This window comes from Salminus brasiliensis, chromosome 19, assembly GCF_030463535.1.
Source record: "Salminus brasiliensis chromosome 19, fSalBra1.hap2, whole genome shotgun sequence".
Classification (NCBI taxonomy): domain Eukaryota; kingdom Metazoa; phylum Chordata; class Actinopteri; order Characiformes; family Bryconidae; genus Salminus; species Salminus brasiliensis.
Genome location: NC_132896.1, coordinates 20,814,983 through 20,839,920, shown reverse-complemented (window position 1 = coordinate 20,839,920; position 24,938 = coordinate 20,814,983). Strand labels below are relative to the sequence as shown.

Genomic DNA, 24,938 nt, shown 5'->3' with positions numbered 1-24,938 from the left:
TAAGGGAACTGTTGCTATGGGGAAGTACCAGGAGAATGACTCAGGTGTGGAGTGGAAGACCAGACCAGTCCTGTTTATGAAGGGCCTAAATCCCTCCAGGTACCTCATGCTGCCAAGCTGGGTATTTTGGAATATTATAGTTACAACATGAGACAAGTACAACCTATACTTTAAAACATAGCATGACCGCTTCTAAACAAAGTGTACAACTAGTTTCACAGTGTCGTTACCAAACATGTCCAATCCTAGCCCTCCACCACCCTGCAGAGTTTAGTTTCAATCCTAAGCCAAACACACCTCAGCCAGATAATGAGCTCCAGTATCAAGATTGGGCACCTCAGCCCAGTTACATAACAGTAGCCAAGGGATTCTTAAGCCCCTAGAGTTGTCTGCAGACTGTAGGTTTTACACTCAGGCAGCCTCAGGTATAATCCTGGGTGTGTAATGACAGCCATTTGAGTTCAGACATACCAGTTGAATAGTGCAGTCCATAAAAAGGCATGAGTCATCTTACTAAACCAGATTAGGCAAATCAAAAGTACTGAGGACATGCAATACATAAAAACACACACATCAAATGTAAAAAAACTACTTTATTTAATAATCCATTAATTCATATAAAAATTAGAAATATTTCAGAACAGACAAACTTTAACACAAGTGGCAACAAAAAGCAACTCCAACAGGTCAAACTGATACACTGGACAACAGGACATGCAGCCATCCCATGAAGGGCAGGACTGAAGACAAGGCACACCATTTCTGCTTGGAGTGCAGAAAAGCAGCAGTCTAAGATGAATCTTGGTAACTTTTTGACCAGGAACTTCCCAAAGAAAAGACTACAGAATTTCAATAAATGCAAGTGAAGAAACAGAATTACCAGCATTCAAGGTTTCCCCAACCAATCCCAAACTCCATCCATGCATATACGCAGGTGGCCTAACAAAACTAACAGCAACCAGATTCATTACCCTCACTGCCCTTTTCAAACAATCCAGCTCTTCTGTTCACCTCCCATCAGAGCAGTACTTAGGACTAGTAGTGAAGCTGGAAAGAGACAGAATAAGTTTAGGAGCATCACAAGTTTGCTTTAAAGGCAGCCTTGGCCTCCCCGGCTCACCCCTAGTCCAGTGGTTGCCCGTTACCTAAACAAGTCCAGCATCAAGTCGCCCTTATCGAAGAAGGCTGCTGCCACCAATTTCTCTTTTGTATCTATTGGTTAGATGGTCAGCTTGCACTGTGAGCTTTGACAGCACCCCAAACAGCCCACTGAGGTGAAAGTGGAACTGGCTCTCCAGGTCTGAGGAGCCCTCGTTCAGTTCACTGGTAACCTGCTGCTCCTCCTCCTGCTTCACAGCCATCTCCAGAAAGCTGGCCCCACCCGCCATCTCCCGTTTCAGCAAGCCCCACTCCATATCATTCTTGAGGGATTTGAGCAACAAGTAGTGCTCGTACATGTCCCTCTGTTTGCTCGGGCAAGTGGGCTCGTTGTTATTGTCGCTAGCGACCAGAGCTTCGTCCTGCTCGTCAAGGGGCACGTCCCTCAGCAGGCTGGGCACCATGATGGTCTCGTCCATGTTGTTGGCCGCCGCTATGAAGCGGTTCATCACGTTCAACAGCGAGTGCTTATTGCAGTAGGTGTCCTGGCAGATCTGCATCATGATCAGACTTTTGTAGCTTTCACCCAGTAGGAAAAATATGGCGCGGATGCTGAGGGGGAAAAAAAAAAGTAAGAAAGACATCAGACTTGCACGATGGCTTCAAGAAGAGACAAAAACAGGAGGAAGAGCTAGCACAGATAGCGAGAAAGTCGACCAGCTGGCCAGGCCAACAGATTAAACAGTAGCTTAACGTGACTCAAAAGAAATGAAGCGAGTATTGTATAACAGCCTGGCCTGCTGTAAACACACACTGAGCAATACAGCGCCAAACACAAAACAGACAAAAGTAGATCAACCACGACTAACCTGAATTTCAGCGGTGGACAGACTCTATCGCAGTTTCAAGACGTTTGTTTTTGCTAGCTAACACATCACACCTTCCGGCTAGAATAGCAGCTCAAACTCCTACCGTGTGTTGCTGCAGCTCTCAGCTTTATATGGTGGAGCTGCGCTAAGATGGGGCGGTCCAGCCAATGGGAAAGAAGCAAATGTTTAACGGACACTCTCGATGGCCAATCAAGCGCCCTGATTTCAGCCTGATGTGCGAGCTCCGAATTGGAATTTCAAGTCAATTTCTCCTCCAAAAACCGATCTGGACGAATCGGTTTAACACATTCATTTCCACGATCAAGTCCAGACGACTGCGGTCCGTACAGCCAGTAAGAAGTTACATCTAGTGACGCTCTCCCAGTGGACAGACATGGCTCAATGCTGCCACCTGCTGTATTTGTGGCGGTAGCCATTTGAGATTTATTTCTGAGAGGAACGTACTAATCTCATTTCATTGATTTCACACAATCCAACAAAATAAGTTAACATTTGTTTATTTTTTCAAGTATTTTACATGCTTTTCCACAACTGAACAACAAGCTATTAACACTGAATTTGCCCAGATATGTAGGCTACAAAGTGAACATGCAAGGTTACCATCATTTAGACATATGAAATGTATAGACCAGCGTAGAATTCAGTCTAAAATGCTGACAGAAGCTGTTAGAAGACTGGGGAGAGATACCAGTGTTTCAAAAGAAAATTATTCAAAAATCCAGCTGTTTATATGGTAGGCCTGTATTAGACACAAAGCAGGAATGATTTCAGAACAAGAACTCAGGCTCAGGCAAGGGGTGTTCGTCTTTGTTGTGAACGGCAGGGAGTGTGTATTTTATATTAAATTATTGTTTTAAAGCTATGTCTTAATTATCTTAAAAATGAACAAATGCTGACATTCCTTACACAATCCCCCTCATTCTCATATACCAAAGTAAAAACTACAGCATTTTAACAAGGTCTGTCTGATGTAAATGGACCTCTATGTGTATTATATGCTAAACCCTTAAAAAGAATAGTCAAGATCCATAATTGTAAGGCATTTGATTATTTGCAACAAGGCTGGGGTGTACAAGGTCACATAAGAACATCACATACATGTATGCAACTTGCAATTCACATCATTTAATTTGAACTACAGTTAACACCAACAGCCATTTGCAATTCATAACACTGTGAAAAACTTTATTCATGTATACTAAAGGCTGAGTTTTACCAAATGTTAATACCAAAGGAATCAGAAATTGCTGTTACTGTGTGCAACATCTGTTGCACAACGCTCGTGAATGCTAATGGTTTAACACTGGCTAAAACTTGCACATGCTACACCCGTTGTGAATCTACTTCTTAACGTCCATGAATACTCTACAAACTACACAGATGTGTAACTGAAAAGATCAGATCCCTTATCTAGCAAATTAATTCTTTCCCTTCATTCTAGTTAGCAATGACAAACACTATTTTTTTTTAATAAAAGCAGCTGGAGGACTTTCTAAAATGAAATGGATTAAAGTAAGACATGCGCACACAACACTAAAAGAACATGGTTTCCCTTTGTATCAGTTGCCATTTTGGGTGACCTCATGTCTGCATCCTGCAAAAACACATAAATGATGGGATATCAGCACAGCTCAGCTAAAGAAGAACATTCAAACAAAATCAATAATTAGAAGTATATAGTAAAAACATAACATTACAAAATACATTGTATATTGTTTTCAGTTTGTAGTAGTATAAAACATTCTATATTAAATTAAAACATTCAAGCTATTTATTTATTTTTACAAAAAAAGAGAAAGAAATAGATTAAGTATGTTTATACATACCAAAGACTCCTACACCATTTCGTACTGGTTATTGGTAATGTAGCGAGACAAGCAGCATGCCAAGAATACACCAATAAGCTGTAGAAAAGTCAAAGCAGATTAGAAAACAAACACATGTTTAAGGTTTTCATTAAAGATTAATTTATTTATTTCTTTATTCCTTGTTGTTCATTCCTAACCTAGAACAGGTCAATTTAATTTGCAATAAGCCTGACCTGGAAGCATCATCTAGCTTCCATCTATCACAATAATAAATAAACATTTTTTTTTTTACCTGGAAGAATGCTATTCCAAAAGATATCCCAGCAATGATTCCCAAATTATCCTCCAACAAAGTAGTCACCAGAGAGAAACAGCCCTGGGAATGAAAGTAACATACTGTTCATTTTCTTTTTTATTTTTTTAATTTAAACACACATACAGTATGAAACATCATCTTTTAGCATTAATAAGACCCCTGTTCAGCCCCCGTGTCTGTGATCTTACCTCTTTGTATATTACTGTCTCAGCCAACTTAAGGTCTTTGAGGTTTTCAGCGGTGCAATTAGCCAGAGGCATACAGCAGCTTGCGGGAATGCCGTTCTGCTTGAAGTACGTCGTCTGTGTCCAGCTGGTGTAGTTATGCACTCCACAGCACTTCAGCTATATAAAAATATAAGTATACCATAATGATAGAATTACAGAATTGAATAGACAAAGACCATCTAGACATTAGTTCCCAAAAAAAACCCAAACAATCAAAACACGACATCCAATTACAGGAAGGTTTGCCACAATCAAAAGTGAATTAACAAAAACGTATGCATAAACACAGGATGAACAACAAAAAGTGCTTTTTCAGTTGAGTTAAATACACTTACAGTTCTCTGGATGGAATCCAATGCTTGGCTTTTACTGTCCGTAGTGTTATAGTTTCTTTCTGCGTTCCAATAGGCGTCTTTGAGTACTGCTTTGATCTAATTGAGAAAATGACCATTAGTATCAGGTAAACCATAGCTTATAAACAATAAACAGAAATCATGAACTAATACACCACCTCATGTCTGAAAACAAAGCCTGAAATGCCTGCCACAAGTTCAGCCAGGAACACCAGAGTCAGGAACATGGCATACTGCGTAACAAAAAAACAAGAGAAAGAAATTTACATCAGAAACTAAGAATGACCAAAACTAAATCTACATCTAAAAGAGCATAGTATCAGTCTGTTGTGTAATAACAGTTATTTAAAAGAAACGTATTTTCCCTTTATTTTAAAAGCACAACACATGATTTTGATAAATTGATTTATAAAATGATCATTTTGTAACTGACCAGTTTCAGCATCCATGGACTGCCACGACAGGTAGCGAAGCAACCAAACAGGCCAAAGATGACGATGATGGCTCCTGTGCCAATGAGAACATATGGCGCGTTGGTGCTTGTGTCGGAGGCCAGGGAGAGATAGGATTCCAAACTAACTTTTCCCCATACGCCCACTGCCAACAGTATCACTCCTGTGAACTGAGGAAAAACACCACACAAACATCACAAACACTTCTTATTTGCATCTGTCGGAAATGATTCAGGCCTTTTAGGCTAAACACTTACTTGATGACACACTTGCATACACTAATCACATAACTGCTGTAGCGCCCTCAGCTTTATATAGATAGTGTACTGGAAAATATATGACAAAAGTCTGTTTTTGTATGTTTCAATCTAAACGCTGCATTGTCCCCCACCAGGCAATCTGGCACACTGCAAAGAGTAATAAATAGAACAGATAAAACTGCAGTCTTAGACTTTGAACCCATTAAGTAAACGTTTGTGGATTTATGGCATTTTTATTTATTTAGTTAGTTACTGTAACTATTAAAGGACAATCTCGCTTCTCTTCTTTCAGACCACACAAACAAATCTGGAACAGCTAGCTACTCACTCCACAGGAGGGGGCTAAAAGTTTAAATAAAGCAGTTTGTTGATTCGTGTCATTCTGCCCTCTACTGTAAACACTGTCCACTTTTCCAAAAGGTCAAGTTTTTCCAGCATCGTATCGATTTTCAGCTCTGGACGGTCACTTCTACCGACCAAACCCCACCTGTTGCGTCTTTGTATTAAGATGAAGAAGGGAACTAATAAAGGAGTCAGCTAGCTAGTGGCACATCAACCACAAAAGAGCGAAAGATTTCCTCCATCATTTGTGATGACTATCAATTTAGAGATGTAAATAAAACCTCAGCACTATTATAAACAAATCTATATCTAAAGAAGCTTAGAAAATAACTTAAACAGCTGTTCCAAGTCTGTCCAAAGCCACTGTAAAGCGTGAGTAAGCTAACAACGCAGCTTCGCTCATTGTTTTCTCCACAGTGCAGGCTAGCTATGCTAAGCTAACGGGGCTGGCTAACTGTTTAGTTTAGTAAAGCTGCAATTTTTTTTTACCGCGTACTTGAAAAAACCTACCCAGAATATTAGGCTGTAGGATATCAAAAAGGTCTTCAGACACGTTATCACGGGTTTGGTCTGCAGTCGTCTAGATGGTGGAGACATTTCGGTTCTTTAAATCTGGTCGTGTTGGCGACTGCCTCTGTTTTCGCTGCTCGGAGGGGGAGGACAAAACTTCGGGATTTTTTTTCCTGCTGGAAAAGTTTTGCGGAAAGGAAATGTCGTAGGTAATCAAGACTTACTTTCCGGCGAGAATACGGTATATCTTATCATGTACCAAGAAAGGGAGAAAGGGCACTTCTCTGGCTTTTGAACTTTAAAATCACATGCACTATACTTACCAGAGAGAAATGCACGGGTAGTTAAATCGCGAATTAATAAATATAGGATAGCTAATTATGACATGTAAAATGACAAATTTATGTTTTTTTGTAAAACTTATGAAATCTAATATTTTAAACATGAAACAAAATCTTATTTCAAAATGAGAACTATTGTCTGCAAAAGAAAGGAAAATGAAAATAATTATGATAATAAAAACAACTTTTTAGCAATGTTTAGCAATGCAGTTTATTAATTCTCCCCTAGTCTACAGAATGCACACTGCAGTTCTGTTGAATACTACACTTATATGGTAGCTAACACTTATTATTTAGTATTTTATGCAAAGTCCAAAAAAGGTACATTTGTTTTATTTAAAAAAAAATTCCTTTGTTTCAGATTAGATAAAACTACACTTTTGTCACAAAGTTTTTTTGAAAGCAAACAAAACAAAGGCAGTAAGGAAAGTAACGGGTTAAAACTTTCCCCCATAATTCATATCAACAAATTAAACATATCTTGATGATCTGTGTGGACCTGTGCTAGGATTTGACAAAGAATATCTGGAAATGCGTCTGCTTTTTCTAGATTCAAAACATCTTCACATTGTCATGCTGGAAAAACTAACCTATAAATATACTTAAAACTATATTTTAGATTGCTATACAGGAAAATGTGCTGCTCAAAGTACAAATAACACTTCCTGTCTGTAAAGGGGGCCCAGAAGCAAGAAATGACAGTTCTTCATAGTGTTACTTTAAGTGGAACACCTAAGCTTATAGTGGCTCCTTGATTTTTTTTTTACAACTTTTATCTCCTTAAGGTTCACTTACTGTGGAAATGATCCTAATTCAGTTCTACATGACCACAAACAGACAGATATATAGACTTATATGGGATAAAAATAAAGCTCTGTTTTTCTGACCTTTATTGGATCTCGTTCAAATAGCGGAAATGTCTCTGAAACTGCAGTGTGAGTGGGAGGGGCTAAACTGTGAAAGGCTGAATAGGTGTAAATATGTAAATGAGTTGGTTCTGGTGACATCGGAGAAACAGTATATTCAAAATGGGCTGTTTTTGCAGATTATGTAAAAGGTGCCACAATGCATTTATAGGTTACTTTAAGTTGATCTTTGACGTGAAATTAAATTAGCCTAGCCTAGCACTGGGAAAATAACTTCTCCAAGTCTTAGCGGGTAGAGTTGAAGTCCTCTCTGGTTCCTCTCATCATGGAGGGAGGTTAGCTCACTGAAGAGATTGTACTTGGTCAGCCCTTCTCTGCTCAGCCTAGCATTAGCCTTTAGCTGCTCCCACAGCTGCCGACACAGACCCTCGGTTTCGGGGAGCTTCAGCTATACATATTTTGACCTGTTGGTGTGTTCAAAACCAGTAAGCTGTAACAATGTAGCAATGTTTATATCCTATTTCAAACTTCACTTTAAAGTGAATTAAAAGCTCATTAAAAAGTGTGCCAGCTCAAGGTCCAATATTTTAAAATGTATAAACACTCAGAAATGGAGAATAGGTAGCTAGCTAGACATAGAAAAGGTGGTTGTTGTTGTTGCGGCACTACTTTGCTATCTACGAAATACCTAGAGAAGACATCTTGCGATTGTAGCTATAGCTAGCTAATTATATAGCTAATTCCCCAGTCGTACGTAGTTTCTCTCTCTAACTCTCAGACCCAGATACGGGTCAGATTCTCTTTAAGCTCTCGATGTGAAAACAGATATCACTATATTTAATACCACTTAAAAACAGTATATATAAAACATCTCTTTGGCCGAGTATATTATTGGTCGGATGACAACCGTGGATGAATCAGATGAATTCACCCTCACTAGGGTCTGGGTTTGAGTCGTTTGCTGTTGGAGCTGCACCCTCGTCACGATTCTCAGCGTTTCCTCTGTAACGGCTGATCCAGCAGCAGCTCTCCTCGCGCGTCTCCTCTTCACTCCCCACCGACACTTTTTACTCTCTGGCGCTTTTTCTCTCTTGGCAGACTTGTTTCTTTTGGGTGAGAATATGACAAAAGTTCACGTCCTTCTCCTTTTTGAATTCTCCGCGATATCTCACATTCTGGGACTGAATAATGAAGGTAAGACCTATTTTAGTCTACAGTCAGTTCTGAGATACGCAGTGAAGCAACGTTAACTATAATGGTTAGCTAAGTGTCGTACTGTAAAAAGTGACTTAAATTCAATAGCGTATCTTAAAAACAACGAGATATAAGAAAAACCTTATTTAACGCTGATTTTCGGTTCAGTTCGCTTTTCTGTGCTCTCCTGGTGAATTCCGTCATGACTTGTAGAAATACTTTTGTCCAGCCTCATATGAAAACCATCTGCGTGTGGGTTTATCTGTTCATTTTCAAGGAATGTATAAAAGCTCACTCGTTTCAAGTACAATCTACAGCTCGTTTAGGCTCATTACACAGAACAGGTTTCCTGAAACAGAATATTAGTGCCTAAGAAATCTCTCAGTAAAGCTTTTATAACGTGCCGTACTGCCTTATTATTTCTTCACTTAATCTCAGTTTTATCCGTTTTTGTTCCTCCTACTCATACAAAATGCCTCACTGTCAGAGAGGTGAATTAGACTGCAGGCTTTAGTGGAGGGCTTCAGGAAATTACTGTCTTGAAGGGAAACATCATGTCAAATGTGGATTTAAAAGCTATTCATACTAAGCAGCAGACTAAGCAGAAAGGATTTTCCAGTGTTTGACTGTTTCATTCAGGAAAGGAGCACCAGTATCTAATTTTAAACGCATTTTTGAAAGGGAACTGAGTATACAGTATGTACAGTATGTGCATGGCGTTTCTACTTGATGGTCTCCTAACAGAATATAACCACTAAGCAGCATTATTGTGTCTTTAAAGGTCTATCTTTTACCATTGTGTACCATCAACCTCAAACCCTTGTAATTAACTGTGGCTCCTTTTTGACTGAATTAGTGAGTGTGGACACACACCAGCTGTGACAGAACCCGGTTTGACTGTCTTCCAATGTGATAAAGGTCATGCAAATAAACTAATAAGCCAAACTTTAATGACCACCTGTCTAATATATGCTGTGGGTACCCCCTCAAACAGCTCACTCTACAAGACCGCTTTTTGGCCTCATCAGTACTGGATAGAAAAATCTAACAAAAAGCACCGATGTCTGAATGAAAAGAATGAAAGTGTGTTTTTTTTAGGCAGACAGGTAAAAGGTGTCTGTAAAATAAGTTTTAGAGTTAAGCCAGGCCAGTGGTCTCATTAATCATGTAAGCTGTGTCAGTGTCTTGGTATTTTACAACCTCTCAGTCATCAGACAGCAGCATGTTTCCAGTCATTTTGAGAACATGGAAAACTGGCATTGAGTCTTTGTGCTGAGAAGCCAGATATTTAACTTTCTGCATTACTCACGGCTGTTTAGAGAAGGTAGGCCATACAGCATGCATAAATGCATTCATTTGAATGACGCTACAGTCATCCATTTATTTGGTGTTTAGGCTTGTGATGCTTTCTTGATCTTTGTTCAGACAAGTTCTTTCTTTCGCAGTACAGCTGAACTGCATTGTAATTCTTTAGTTTTGCCTGCGGACTGGTGCTTGGTATTTGGGTTCCACAGATGCAGAAGTGTCTGAATACTTCAGATCTGGATTTCTTCCTTCTAGAATCTGTGAGTTGGTCAGCATTCACTGTGGTAACAAATACACAAGTATGTGGGAGGCTAAAATAATTGCTGTAGTGGTGAATTAGAGAAGAAGTCACTTCACCCATTAATACAAGGGTACACTCACTATAGTAAGACAAGATGGCTTTTCTATTTTAAATCAATGTCTTAATGACCCTGCTCCTAAAATCTAATGGACAGAACACTGTCATTATTCTTTGCTTATTAAACACACAAAGCATCAGAGATTCTGTTTTAAATTTCTAGCAGATGGGATGTGGCTGTTACTCAGTCTTCTGGAGACGACAGCTTCTCAGTTGTCTTCAAGACTAGGCATGCAAAATCCAGATTCACTCTCTTATGAGGCTGCTAAGCCTTAACAAATCTTTCTGGGATGTTTGCCCAGGTCAATGGCACTGTTGGAAGCACTAACTCTGCAGCACAAATAGAATTTACACCAAAGAATATCACTGTGTGTTTGGATCTGGTCTGTGTTATTGGCAGAATTACCCACATTTGTTTTTTACTTTCTTGACAAAGTATTTATACTGGGAGCCGGGAGAAAGGGCTTTTGGCACATCCCTGTTCCATCAAACAATGAGTTTAAATTAAGCTATTTCTTTTGAAAGCCTTTTAGATTCCTCTTTGATGACATGGCTAAATGGCTAAACGTACTTCCCCTATTCACTCAAATAATGTGTCCATTGTATTGTCTTACAGTCTGCAATGAGCCAATACTGCTGTGCCCTGTGAGAGCTTTGGGGGGAGTCATAGTGTACGTGAAACAGGATCAACTCTGTGTGAGAGGAAAGAATGATCGTGGTAAATCTGGTCTGTGGAAACGACAGGGATTCTTTTTTTCCATTTTCAAGTCATAGTATACGAACGACACAGCAGAAACTGGAGCTTTCTGCCCAGTGGAAAGTAAATTAAAAATGAGTGTTTACTGTGAATACTTGGTTACTTCACTATTACCCCATGGTGCAATAGGCTGCTACTGAGTATGCAGGAAATAGAATCAGCTTCTGAGAGCCTTGGCTTTCCTTTTCTCTCTTTTTAAAATCTCAACAGTAACAGAGTTGGATGATAAATGCTTTTGTTTTGAGAGTGAAAATCTGATTTGTTGTCAATGATCACCAAGCAACAAATAATGAACACTAAACACTGTTCCAATGTGTTTCCAATCACCGTTTTCACCGATCTGCAGAACTCTCATAAAAGCATTTATCGACAGGTTCAGGGTCCATGTACCATAACAGCTACAATGAGATTGAGCAGGAGCAGGACACCTATAACACCCCACAGTTGGACTATAAGTGTAAGTAGACATACATTTTTTTATTTATGGCTTTTGACTGCTGCAGTTGTCTAAGTGATGACCATGTTATCGGCAAGTCTCTGCTTTGTTAGAATCACATCATAGGTGGAGACCTAGCTAGTGGGTGGCAACTACTATATTTAGCAGAAACATTTGTTGTCAGTTTGTTTAAAAAAACAACAACAAAAAGAAAGTCTTATCTGTGATTATTACTTAACTGTACTTCTGTGCTAGTCATTTGTCTTACACATGAGAGGAGACTGCATCTATCCTGTTTTGGACAGTTATAGGTAGTTCCTTTTTCTGGTAGATCCACGCTGGTGTCACACACTGAAACTATCCAATGGAGAGTTGACATGCTCCTCCCCCCGAGGTGGAAACCATCAGAACTCACTGGGCACACGCTGCTTGCTATCTTGTGATCGGGGTTATAAATTGATGGGGCGCTCATCTATACAATGCATGGTCAACCGACGTTGGTCAGGAGCCGCTTACTGCCGAAGTAAGTGAACTATAGGCCAAAATACACAACATGTCTTACAAATACCAGTTTCCGCCCAGACCCAAGATAGCTAAGGTATAGAAAATAATAATTAATCCAGAGCTTACTCACGAGGACCATCTAATGACACCTTCCGTAAAGCCATTCTCAAAGAAGCTTATCCATGTTTGTTTTGTCTGATTGTCTCAGGGGTGCGCTGCCATGTGCTTCCTCTAGTGCAGTACGGTACTTACACCTGTACCAATGGCTTTGTGGTCGACTCCAGGTGTGACTACAGCTGCTTTCAAGGTTACCAAATTGAAGGGGACTGCTATCGCATGTGCCAGGAGGGAGGGACGTGGAGTGGAGCAGAGCCCACCTGTGCAGGTAGTGGTCAGGCTACATTTGGACAGTTTAATTCAGATAATCATGTTACTAATACATTAATAATACAAGCAAACTTGTACATTTCATTCATCAGCCAGCCAGCCAGGCCGTGTTGAACACTGAACTCAATGAGTGGTTTTCCAGACCAGCAGGCATGTGTCCAAGGGATCATCACTCAAAATGTTCCCATAAACTCTGAGCCAAACACATTCAGCTGTGCTACAATCCCTTGCACTTGTACATTGCAAAGTTTGTGCACTTTGCAATTAAAGCTCAATTTCCTTTTTTTTTAAAAGTTTCTTTCCCCCATTCTTCAACTTTCAGATCATGATCCTCCCAAACTGAAATGTCCTTTATCCAGAGTGAAAGTTGCAGAACCAGGAAAACTTACCGTCAGTGTGTCCTGGGATCGCCCTGTTGCCACAGATACTGCTGACAGGTCACTGCGGTATGCAAGTTGTATTTGCTATCATCATATTAAAGCTATGCATTTATGTGTGTAGTTTGTAAACTGTGGGCCCTTGAACTGAGAATGTTTCATTCATTTCCAGGGTTTTGCGAAATGGACCAGAATCAGGTTCAGAATTTAGTGAGGGAGAACATGTGATACGCTTCAAAGTCTACGATCAGGCCCATAACATGGCAGCCTGCAAGTTTGTAGTGCGTGTTGAAGGTACACCAGCAGAACCAGGGCTTATTTTTCCATCTACTAGCAACATACTTAAAGGGGTTGTACTTTTTTGTGAGTGGAATATTAGAAAATATCTTAATGATGAAGATATGCAACTGCACCATTACAAATATTTATAAAAAAAAAGAAAAAAAGAAAAGAAAGACAGAGGAAACAGAAAACTGCAAGAAGCTCACTACTAGCATTCTTGGTATAATAATGCATGACCTATATATGAGTAAAAGTTGATTAAGGAATTTGACAGCCCCCTTAAGCACTTGAAATTGGCTAGTATACTAATTACAGTGTTTTGCTGAATGACTGTCTGAATTGATCGTTTATTCCTTTTCAGTAAAGAGATGTCCAGAGCTGAAGGAGCCTCTGCATGGATATCTGACTTGTTCATCTGATGGGAATAATTATGGTGCGGTGTGCGAGTACCACTGTGATGCTGGCTATGAGAGGACAGGCACTGCCACCCGGGTCTGCCTGTTTAACCGCAGTTGGTCAGACCAAGCACCAGAGTGTGTCAGTGAGTATACAAGCCCCAACAAGGGAAATCAGTGGTTTGCCCACCAATACAGTGAGGTTTCATTTAACTAATTATGTTTAACTTTCTTTTCAAATCGTGCTTTATAATAATATACAGGTGTGTACGCTGAAAACAGCACTCAAGAAGGTAAAGATTTCTTTATATGGTTCCGCTAAGATTTATAAACGGTACTTTTTCTAGTGATGCAGATTCAAACTGACATCAGGTCTGCTGGTGCCCTGCTCGACCAGTTCTATGAGAAGAGAAGGCTTCTAATTGTGTCCACACCAAATGTATCTGACCAATACTACAAGCTTCAGAACATCATGCTACAGGTCACATATATCATTGGAACTTCAGTTGCATTATAACCTCAATGGATTACAGAGGTTTCTGTCTTTACTGGATTGTCTGTTTTTTTTTTTTTCTCTTCTCAGAAAGCTGGATGTGGTCTGGATCTTCGACATGTGACTGTGATCGAGTTGTTAGGTAGTCCACCTCGAGAAGTGGGCCGGATTAAAGAGCAACACTTGGATGCTGAGGTCATAGAGGGTCTCAGGTAAGCTTTTCAAACACTGACTGCAGAGACACGACAAGTTTATAAACCTAGAATGATCTAGTAATTAAAAGGGAAACAACAGATTGTAAACTTGTCTACATTTTTGTACAGCCTCTATCTGATAAACCAAAGTTCTAATGCATTTGTATGTGTGTGCATGCATGTGTCTGAATAACAGGCAAGCTCTGCAGATCTCTCGAGCCTACTTCACCATGGTTTTATTGGATGAACTGGGTGTAGATCGGGAGCGTTTCATTAACCCCACCACCTCAGATGAACTTTACTCTTACATCGAAGAGTACCTGCTCTCAGAGGAGGAGCGAGAGCGGCTGGAGCTAAACAGAGATCTCTGCGAATGAGTCTGGAATGATCCACTCCACATAAACATCCAACACAGATGAAGGCTGTGAAGAGCAAAGCTGTGCTTTGTAGAGATGCTAAAGTAGTTATCATTCTTTTAATATGTATTAAAATACTTTTTTTCTTGTTTGGGGTATCAGGCCATTCTGTATGGTCTTTCATATGTTACTTTTTTATTTTTACACAAACTGTATTTCTTAATCTCCAGTATTTTTGTACACACTACAGACAACAGGGACAGTGGTAAATGTAATTTAATATTTATTAAGTGCTTTGTATATAGCTGTTAAAAAGGTGCCTCAAGTGGTCACTTGGGCTGTGCCATTACACAGTAAATAATTATCTCATACAGATTTGGATGTTATGCTACTGTAGAGCAGTCAATGGGAAGAATGTCAGTAAAGCATTAATAAAATATTTTTAAAATGAAATTGTCTGGAATTAAACAGTAATTTTGCTCCACTGTTTTAAAGAAAACATTTGCAAACAGAATCTGAAAGTAAAGTATTCACCAAAAAAGGGTACTTTTGTAACCTAAAAAAATAAATACATTCAACTGCAGCCATAGTGTAAAAGTCCAATCTATTTCTCTGGTTAAAATAGCTTGTGAGATCATCCATACAAATTTTAGTGAATATACACCAAAGACATGTAAAATCAGTGGTTTCCTTTTGAAACTCTTGGTCACTCTTTATATTTCTGTTCTTTAGTATTGAATGTTCCCTGCCCCCATGTTGTGTGGTTGACTTCAGAATTTGGAGTGTGTCCTTACTTGCCCTTGCCCATGGATGAACGCAGTAGCAGAGTGCCCTCTGCCCATGAGTCAGGGAACTGCATCATCTTCTGCCAAATAGACACTTCCTCCCCTGTAGAGTCAGCCACCCAGTCCTGTGTCAGTTGGACTGTGGGTACACAAACTTTAAATCACTACCATGTAGCATCATTTAGTTCATATAATTGTGTTCAAATAAGATTTATTACAATTATGATTTACTTTTTGGACACAGCTAATCACAATTCTGAGGTAACAATTTTAGATCAATAAAATGCTGAACATGCTCCAATATATTTATAAAGGCATTTACACATTTTTTAAGTACACAGATTTGGCTTAGCACATTTGCCACTTCCTCTGGACTTACCGGTCCCTGAGCTCAGACGGACCCCTCCCAAAAAATCGTTGCTGGACATGGCCTCTCTGTCCCAAACAGTGAGTTCCAAGCACATACTCTTCAGCTGATCCAGACTCAGGCCTTTGTACACAAATGTGTGGTCGTAGTGTGGGTTCAATGTTTTCTTCACCACCTGTGTCTTCTTTTTTGTTGACTTGCCCTTGGATGGCAGCAAATATCTGAACAACATTACAACAAAGCTCAATACATATGGCAATATGCTTTAAACATAAGCTAAGAATTGCTCGTTAGAACAGGACTGTCATGCGAACCCTTTCACGAAGGAATCAGATGTTCCTCCTGCTTTCATAGCAGAAAGATTCTTAGCCTCCTTGATTAACACTTGCAGCTCTCCACCATTCTCTACTTTGGCCTTTTTTCCTAGGGGAACAGAAGGGGTCATAGATTGTTTATCTGTAGCTAATTTGGCATATTGTTCAGAGCTAGTTGTTCTGCCACCTTTAGTGTTCTCACCTTTCTGCTTTTCTGAAGGTGTCTTTTTCTCAGACACGTACTTTAGGGAAATCACCAGTTCTCCTTTGTACTGGGCAAAAGCAGAGGGTGCCAAGGACCCGGCTGCCTGCAGAGAGAAATGATGACTATCATTTTATACTGGAAAGTTAATAAAGAGAGGGAAACTTAATTAAAAGGGCATATCTAAAAAGCAGTTTCTCTTATCTCTTGTACAAGAAAGACAGAAACATATAAACTGCGGAGGAGCAGGCCTTAAGGCCTGTAAGTGATGTTCCAGTACCTTCCCCCTGAGGGCCACACACTCTTCATGTGCTGAGTCAATGTCATGGCAGTCCAGCGGCAACTGCACCTCCCCAAGGAAAGCGTTACGGCCAAACCGGTCATAATGCCAGACTGAGAGCTGGAGGGTACGAGTCATCAGCTGGGAACGGCTGATTGAATACTGGGAAGAAAGAAAAAAAGTGGAAAAAAAGAGAGGGAGGTGCACACATCTGCTCCTAATCTAGAGTGATGAATGAGGTAATGAGCGTGTCAAGATGTGGCTTTGGTTTCCAAACGGACTTGGGATCTCAACTGCACTATTTACAAACGTGAATTACAGAGAGAGAGCAGTCATAAGAATCAATATTTGCATCCCAGTCATGCACGAAGATAAGACTGTACTTATCACTGGTGTGAATACAATAATGGGATGCCAGAGGTCACCTCATGCATAGTCCGGAAAGTACATTAGAAAGAATTCCTAGTTATCAAGGTCATGTGGTTAATTTTATTACCAGGTTATTTGTGGGGTCATACGCTCTCTCTTTATGTACCCCACTATACATTATACACATCAGCAAACAATTCGGTCAGGGGACATGGTATTTCTTCCAGTTACACAGTGTAATAAACCACAGTACACAATTTTGTCAAAACGACTAGATATTAGCATACAAAATTGGCATTACCTTCAGAGTCTCATTGTATCTGGGGTTGATAGTCTTGCTCTTGATGGCCGTTTTCTTCTTGCTCTGACGAGACTTGTCAGGTAGAAGGTAACTCTTGATGTATCTATTTGAATTAAGAAGCAAGTCATTAAGAAGTATTTAGTGATGTAGAAAATAGGAATTCCACACAACAATGTTGAAATGTTTGAAACTAATTAAAAACAAGATCTATCTGCCGATCCATCTCAAACACTCACGGATTACACTTCTTTTTAGCAGCGTCAGCATAGGCCAGCTCTCTGCACTCTTTGACCAGGACAGCCAGACTCTGAGCTGCTTCATCATAATGGAGGGAGAAGACGATTTCTCCACTCACGTCCACAATGTCATAGTCCCCTGCCTCGCTGTACACGCTCATCATACTACCCAGAGTACTCTGCAACAATGCAAACAAATGCTCATGTAAAATGTGTTTACAACAGAAATCAAATTTACATAAAATAAGAACTACAGTAAACTACAGTAAAGATTTACCCTGGAGCTACGAAGACTGGGAGTACTGTCACCCACAGTCTTTCTGTGCATGCTGACCAAGTTATCAATGTCTTCATCCTCCTCCTCTTCATCCTAGAGAAACACTGAGGTGACTAAAATGTACACTGAGATCACAATTGTTTTTGCTAAAATATTAAAAAAAATAAGGCTTAGAAATAGATGTGACCATCAGATCCCTGGCTTTTCATACAGAAAGAAAAACAGATGTAGATTTTTAATAATGACTGCCTTAGTTCATATGATTCAAGAGAGGAAACTCACTACATTAAGGCCTGGAACTGACTTGCTTCTGTCTCCCATAGAGGCTGTGTTGTCCTCTGTTCCATCTTTACGCAAGTCCGTAACAGAGGTTGGCTTGAAATCTGAACAAACAGTGGTTTGATCATTTCAGTGTTACAATATATAAAAACGAGTACAAGCATTTCTTTTAACATTCCCCAAATGTTTCACTTACTATAACTCACTTATTAAAATAAACAATAAGTCAGATGACTCTGTTCTGAACTGCTCTGTCTGTAGAGTCAGCGAAAAACAAACACACTTTATCCAGCTTCACTGATAGTGAACACAAGTTTTTAATCACAGGTCTGTTAAAGGTAGAAGGAGAGGTGGATCTGTTTACTCAAGAGAAGTGTTTTCGCAACCACCATTCAGGAAATGAATGGAAATTTTAACAGGACAGGTGGTGTGCATAACACTTCATCAATGTCCACCATCTTCTGTTTTAGTTTACCTCAGATTGGAGGAGAAATGTGTTGTCATTTCTATTAATTAGCAGAGTTGTGGAGCAAGCTTTGGAAATACTGCAGCTCTTTTCATGATAGAAAAAAGGTACATCTCAAATGTGGATGAAATTCATGTGTCATGCAGATCATTACCTGACAGTTTGTGGACTCTTCTGACACTCTTCTTGAAAAGCCCATCAACATCATTAAAGTTCTCTGAGCATGGATTAATGTGATGAACTAAAGAGGTCTAAAGGAGGGAGGGAGGGGGAAAAAGAAAAAGAGCAAGATAGAGAGAGAGAGAGAGAGAGAGAGAGAGAGAGAGAGAGAGAGAGAGAGAGAGAGAGAGAGAGAGAGAGAGAGATAAAAATCAGTCAGCTACGCAGATACAGATATAAAGGGAAGTAGAACATATAGTAGCTGCAGGCTACTGCATCCAGGAAGCTGCTGAGTTTATTACTCATGAAGGGTTTGGTAAGTAGTTGAGGAGTATGGGGTTAATCTAGGAAAACACTAAACTGCAGTGCTGTGCTATGTGTGCAATTTGACTGGGGGTTGGGGTGGTACTCATTAGAGGCCTCATGATACAGTACTTGACAGTATTTGATATACTGCATAATATTGGAGTGATACTTTATGCAAAATAAACTCTCTTGTTTATCCAAAGAGGTTTACACTGCATGTTTCCACATGTTAAATGTTTTCTGACATCTCTTCACTTTTAAAATAAAAGGTGCTATAAATAATTCTTTGAGTGATGGCACAGAAGAACCACTTGCTCAAAGAATCATTTGTGGGGCCTTTATTTTTAAGAGTGTAGACAGACTGATCTTAAAAGGACTGACAGATTAACAGTGTGAAGAATGGACAAGTGCTTACAGTCTCAGTGCCTGAGGTGGACCCTGAAGGACTGTGTGTTTTAGTGGGAGTGGGAGCAGGAGAGGGGGCAGTCACACTGACAGTGGAACCTGCTGGGCTGGATTTAGTCACCATCTCTTCTTTCCTAAAAGAAAAACAATAACAGTTCTATTTAATGTGCTCAGTACTAACATACTTTTCCTCTCTTTTCTTGTTCCATACCTAAAAACTAAGGCTTCACCTCTGCATTGATGGAGTGCTGTGCAGGGAGTCTGTGTCTGCACGACTGCTGCTGAGGCTGGTTCTCTCTGCTGAGTCTGTGTCACTGCGCTGCAGGTTCTCACTGGACGAGCTGAAGGTCAGGCAAATGGAATAGCACTATTTTACCACAGACAGGTTCCGTTTCTTTTAGTGTTTTAGTGTATGCAGACATTTCAATTCTTAAACAGACTGGCTATGTAAGAGATTATCTTGGCAGTTTTCGGCTGTGTGTCCCATTTAACTCCTGTGCACTTACGTTCTGTTGCCCTGTGCAAGGTCTTTCAGTCTTGGTCGGGGAACAGGTAAAGTCTGGCTGGAGTTCAACTCTGTGCTGTTCAGCAGAACCTCTCCTGAGGTTTCACGCTTCTTTGCTGGAATGACACCATTTCAGAAAAGAAAGTTCACACAATCACACCCTATTTAATGATTAGTAAAAATAAGGAAATACTAAATTGTCATGTTTCCATATTAAAGACTATTTTCCAAAGACCAATTCCTTTTGGAGTTCATCTGTAGAAAAGTGAAAGCAAACTCGGATGTCTCGATCAAACTGTCTGGCATCTGTTTCCTGCACTCACTTGGAGGCCTCTTCCTGAGGGAGGTCCTCACTAAGTCACGTCCAGGAGTTGTGGAAAAGCGGTTAACCCTCTGGTCATAGAACCAGTCGCCTGTGCTCTTCTTTAGGTCTCTGGGAAGGAGAAATGTCAAAACAAGGCTTCTTTCCATTACACATTAACCAGCTGCATTAAGCCAAACACCTTATTTTCCAGTCCACCGTGCCTCTGAATGATGAGGTTTTGGTGCTTCAAGTGTGTGGGAATACTTACGCCTCCTTGGCGCACACACTGCACACCCAGGATCTGTTGGGTCGGACAGCGCGACAATTTTGGCACACCTCATGTTTGCACACCGGGCACTGGCTGGTTCGGGAACCTAAACGGCCCAGAGGCTGCTGGCAGCGGCCACAGCTTCGGTTACTGTAATTTTCACTGCTGCGCTTTGCTCCCTTCCTCCTGATCTCCAACAACTCTGCCTTCAGCCTCCTGTAGCAAAGCAAAAGCAAAACTTCTCTAGTGTTCACAACTCTTCGTAAGTTGCAATACAATATCCTACAAAACCTCAGGATGTTTAGATAGTCATAATCAAGTGGCACAGAACAGATTTTTTGACCAAATGTGACAAATCATTTTATTTTTGCAAACACAAATATAATCTGATCAAGTCAGATCTAATGCATTATGTTTTTTCACACTGCAAGGTAAACTGGACTTGTTTATTATATCTGATTTTGGAACAAAATTCCCATTGCAATTAGGCAGTAGCCCTCAAACCAGATTATAGTCACATGTTAAATGTCATGGAAACACTGCGGGCAGGCAAACACAGACTATCCTGGGGTCGGAAAAAGGATGACTTTCTAGTCATATGTTCTAATTTCCAAGAAAAACATTATACTAAATGAAAATTAATGAAGCGTGTAATCATACTCCATCTGTTGCATGTACAGATATAGGATTATTTAGGATATGCTTGAATCTCAGAAGGTTTAGTCAGACTTTCATAAAGGGTACTTTTATGCATTTTAGTTTTGCAATGTAGAAATGTAGATTTATTCAGTAACTTATTCCAGATCTGTCCTTCCATTTCAAGGCACCATCATGCTGACACAATTATAAAACATTATTAAAAACAAACAAACAGTTATTAAAAAAAAAAAAAGAAATCTTGCTCTTGCCACTGCTTTGATACAAGCTAATGTTGTATACACACTGGCTTTAAATGTCTTTTGGTACACTGTGATGTAGCCATCCTAACTAGTGGACTGTTTTTATTTCTTTTCATGAACAGCTATACATTGTACATAAGTGTTTACTACAGATATTTATTTTTTTAAAAGACATTACTGGTTTAACATCAAAGCATTTAATTTCACTGAATATATCGGACCTTGTTGGCTTTACAAATGTGCATTCAGGATATCCTGCTGGTGTGGGTTTTCTCCTTTTTCAGTGATAAGCCCTCTGTGGAATCCTGAGTTTTTTTTAAATAACTAACTAGCAGCTACTCCAATAAAAGAAGAATGTACATTTTTAATAAAAAAAACAAAAACAGAGCAACCATGACAAACTAATAACAGATAGGCCTAGCGGTCATTTGCAAACACAAGATGAAACCATCTAAGTGAAAAATTAAGTGCAATAAATCCAATAAATCTAAGTGAAATTTAGCACAAATAGCTTGTAATGTGAACGTAGCATAAGTACAATTCAGAGAAACTCAATATTGGCTTATTGTTCTGAAAAACTAACAATACATGGCTGCTAATCCCAGCCTTGAGGCCTCCACTTTCTTATAATTAGCTGCACAGGGTGTTTATGATCAGAAAACACTTTGGAATGTGGAGGACATAAGATTGGAAACAGCTCAGATAATACATGCAATGTAATGGCAGACAGCAGTTGCACTCACTTCACCCGCTTGTCCTCCAGGCGCCTTAACTCCTCATCCCTGTGCAGCACATCCAGGATCAGCTCGCGCTCCGATTCAGTCAGAAAGGACACATTGATCGTCTCCATGGTCTGCACCATCTCAGCCCGTCAAACCTTTGCTTTCAGGAAAAAGTGACAGCTATGAGCTGAGAGAGTTGGATCGACGCCTAATGTCAACAAAATAGCGCTCATGTCAACAAAAACTACATACGCCACATTGCGGTGACAAAACACATTGAGCTGAACACACACTTGCAGAGGGCTGGCTGTGTGAGTATGTGCACACTTGTTGTGCAAACAGTAGAAGGCCTCTGCTGTTTGATGAAAGGGTAGAGACTTTGATACAGGGTTGCAGTGACAAATAGAGGGAGTGAACTTTCTGCTGCTATCCAGAAGGACCATTTCTGCCAGCCAGGCAGTAGCTCTTCGTAACTCACAGAAGGCAGGACAGCACACTAATTCTCAGTGTTTACATGCAGATCAGGGGGCTACTGTCTAAAAGCACTGAGAAGACCAGACCAGGCATACATGCTTTTGCATTGGCACCACTTTTGGGAGCCGTTTGTCTTCTGTGAAGCTCAACTTGGTTGGCAAACACAAGAAGTCATTTGGGTGTTTACATTTCATGCATGTTTCCCAGCATACACAAATGGTATGGAGAAAAAAAAACAACTAAATAATTCATTCCTGACAACACAAGGTCCACTAGGAGCATGAGAACAGTCACCTTGATTTGTTGCTCTGCAGAACTTGACAAGCATCAAACATCCCAAGATCTGTGCTGCCCGTACCAGAGGGCCACAAGTGCCACGGGAAAAGGGCCTGGCAGAAAAAGGAAATGCAAAAACAACATCCAAGTCAGCATATCGCAAGATTCCCACCCTCTAAGGCCACAAAGCCATGGGTGGGGTTCCTTGGTTAACATTTATTTAATGATGCTGCTCAGGGCTGTTAATAATCACTGGCCTCAGTGAACCATACAATCAAAAGAAGTTAGCTGCAGTGTGAGAGAACTGCGAACTTAAGCCACTGAGCATTTAAACAACCCCTCAGTGAAACTGGTTTAGAGGAGCTGCATATCCTATAACACAAATATTAGCCTTGAGTGGTAGGCTTTTTCCCCCCTCATTGTTTGAGCACTCGATGTAAGCTCGGAAAAGAACTGAGAGGTAAACAGCCCGCCACAAAAGGAGGCCTAACAACATGCTGCCTCCCTGTGACCTGAGATAAAGCCAAAAGAATGTGCTCTGCTTTGAACTGTGTAAAGGTGGGACGAGTAACGAGTAACCAACCAAGTAACGTTACTTCAATTAAAGTAACAACTGGAGCGCTAGCCCGAGCAGAAATCCCGGTATTACTGATTATGGCAAACTGTTTAGTAAAATTTCAGTTTCTACAGAGAAAATGAAGTTTTTATTCTTCCCTTTCTGAACCTTGTAATAAAAATAAACAGCGAAATCTCTTAATGTGAGAACGGGAGGTGTAGCTAAGAAGCGTGAGCCAAAGCTAAGCAGTCCATTGCGACCACCAACAGAACACCATCAAACGTAATCAACTTAAACAACAGTAAAGATGCTAAAATGAATGAAAAAGGCATTTTAACAATGTAAAGCATTTTTTAAATAATACTACAGTACATATCCATTCATTTTTTTACTCAATATTAAATAACTTGTTACTGCTGATTTGGGATGAAATTCAGTCCCTGACTGTCGCACATCAGGCATCACTTTTCTGTCCACTCGTAGCTAAAACTGTGCTCGAAGGTTGAGCAGGACAGTCGAGTTGAGGATATAAGTTCAGTAGAAGTACGGCACGACGAACAGAGCTCACACCCAGTTCACACACACTAGCTCTGCTCATAACCCAGAATTTACACGAACCTGTTCAAACTAAAGCAAAGCTGCGTTATCAAAACATGCTCGTCACCATTAGTCTGGTAATCTGCTACTAATTTACTTACCGAGGCTGGTCTGGGATTTTTTTTGGGATCCCTCAGATACCTGTTCTTTCTTCCTCCCTTACCCACGAGTGTTACAGAATCCTGCAAAGATCCTGCAGAGTCCCGGAAGATGAAAGCTGTCTAAGGCTACATTTGACCGAAGAGGAGAAGACTAGACCTAAACTAGAACTGCCGGACAGGTGTAGTTCAGCTCGGTTTTCTGCGACAGCTGAACACGTCAGTTTCCTCTTCAAGGCAACTCCCACCTCAACACATCAGGCAGCCCGATTAACCGCGGTCTGGTTTTTCATTCGAGATTAGAACGAGATTGACGAGAATCTATTCAGTTACAGGCAGCTCTTTACTTCTCGTATTGACATCTCAGCGGAAAAGCTAGACTATGTAAATGAGCTGGATTTACTTTGCAACATAAACACAAACACACACCACCGACAGCTTGTAACTCCTGCTCTCTGGAAAATTCAAATGAGCACCGTGGGGCGTTCAGCCACTGCAGAATTTTTTTACTGTAATTTGTGACCAGCAAATCCTTCAAGACACCAAGCAAGGATAACAACAGTAAGCCCATTTATTGACACACAGATACAGACCCTTTCTCTGTCAACTTATTTAATTGGTTTACACTCCAAATCTAACACTATGTGGTTGATGTGTGGTGCATAGGACTTGACGTGCTCTATATGCTTAATGCTGGTCATCCAGTTGGCCAAAGTGATGTCTCTCAGAAGTGCGCCTATGCGGCTGGCCGTGTCTCTGGCCCAGGCGTCCCACATTTCTCTGTCACTCGTGCTCATTAGACATGCATTCATCATTCCCTCTTCCTCTTCTTCAAAGACAGTTGTCCTCTGTGAGTCAAAAAACTGTCCAGGCTTCGGATGGTGGACTGGCGTGGTGACATTGTGGTGAATGTGCAGCATCCCGCCGACGTCCCTCCTCAGGAGGCGGCATGCCACAGGCCAGCCCTCCTCAGCGCTGGGGATCAGGCCTAA

The 24,938-nt window shown here is 40.4% G+C and overlaps 4 protein-coding genes across 5 annotated transcripts; 1 reads left to right on the top strand and 3 right to left on the bottom strand.

Annotated features, from left to right (window-relative positions):
- Positions 1 to 578: 578 nt before the first annotated feature.
- On the bottom strand, positions 579 to 2,075 carry mid1ip1l (MID1 interacting protein 1, like). The gene is made up of 2 exons (XM_072663251.1): positions 1,968 to 2,075; positions 579 to 1,710 (listed from the first exon to the last, which is right to left on the bottom strand). Exon 2 carries the CDS (start codon positions 1,659 to 1,661, stop codon positions 1,173 to 1,175), a length of 489 nt encoding a protein of 162 aa, XP_072519352.1. The 5' UTR covers positions 1,662 to 1,710; positions 1,968 to 2,075; the 3' UTR covers positions 579 to 1,172.
- Positions 2,076 to 2,469: 394 nt separating this feature from the next.
- On the bottom strand, positions 2,470 to 6,425 carry tspan6 (tetraspanin 6). Its single transcript, XM_072663310.1, has 8 exons — positions 6,257 to 6,425; positions 5,126 to 5,314; positions 4,851 to 4,925; positions 4,675 to 4,770; positions 4,301 to 4,456; positions 4,089 to 4,172; positions 3,815 to 3,892; positions 2,470 to 3,582 (listed from the first exon to the last, which is right to left on the bottom strand). Exons 1-7 carry the CDS (start codon positions 6,341 to 6,343, stop codon positions 3,824 to 3,826), a joined length of 756 nt encoding a protein of 251 aa, XP_072519411.1. The 5' UTR covers positions 6,344 to 6,425; the 3' UTR covers positions 2,470 to 3,582; positions 3,815 to 3,823.
- A 2,053-nt stretch (positions 6,426 to 8,478) lies between these two features.
- srpx2 (sushi-repeat containing protein X-linked 2) lies at positions 8,479 to 14,954 on the top strand. The gene is made up of 10 exons (XM_072663082.1): positions 8,479 to 8,657; positions 11,451 to 11,534; positions 11,845 to 12,036; positions 12,226 to 12,402; positions 12,727 to 12,850; positions 12,954 to 13,075; positions 13,425 to 13,604; positions 13,806 to 13,939; positions 14,042 to 14,163; positions 14,342 to 14,954. Exons 1-10 carry the CDS (start codon positions 8,585 to 8,587, stop codon positions 14,520 to 14,522), a joined length of 1,389 nt encoding a protein of 462 aa, XP_072519183.1. The 5' UTR covers positions 8,479 to 8,584; the 3' UTR covers positions 14,523 to 14,954.
- On the bottom strand, positions 14,762 to 24,161 carry sytl4 (synaptotagmin-like 4). 2 transcript variants are annotated; one of them, XM_072663081.1, is made up of 18 exons: positions 23,950 to 24,161; positions 22,714 to 22,808; positions 21,967 to 22,105; positions 20,325 to 20,540; positions 20,076 to 20,185; positions 19,754 to 19,868; positions 19,478 to 19,588; positions 19,258 to 19,381; positions 18,532 to 18,628; positions 17,915 to 18,015; positions 17,633 to 17,725; positions 17,356 to 17,534; positions 17,120 to 17,222; positions 16,450 to 16,611; positions 16,170 to 16,275; positions 15,968 to 16,076; positions 15,666 to 15,874; positions 14,762 to 15,425 (listed from the first exon to the last, which is right to left on the bottom strand). In XM_072663081.1, exons 3-18 carry the CDS (start codon positions 22,083 to 22,085, stop codon positions 15,292 to 15,294), a joined length of 2,088 nt encoding a protein of 695 aa, XP_072519182.1. In that variant the 5' UTR covers positions 22,086 to 22,105; positions 22,714 to 22,808; positions 23,950 to 24,161; the 3' UTR covers positions 14,762 to 15,291. The 2 variants fall into 2 exon arrangements, with proteins under 2 accessions (XP_072519182.1, XP_072519181.1); XM_072663080.1 differs by having other exon boundaries at positions 21,967 to 22,100.
- Positions 24,162 to 24,938: the final 777 nt, after the last annotated feature.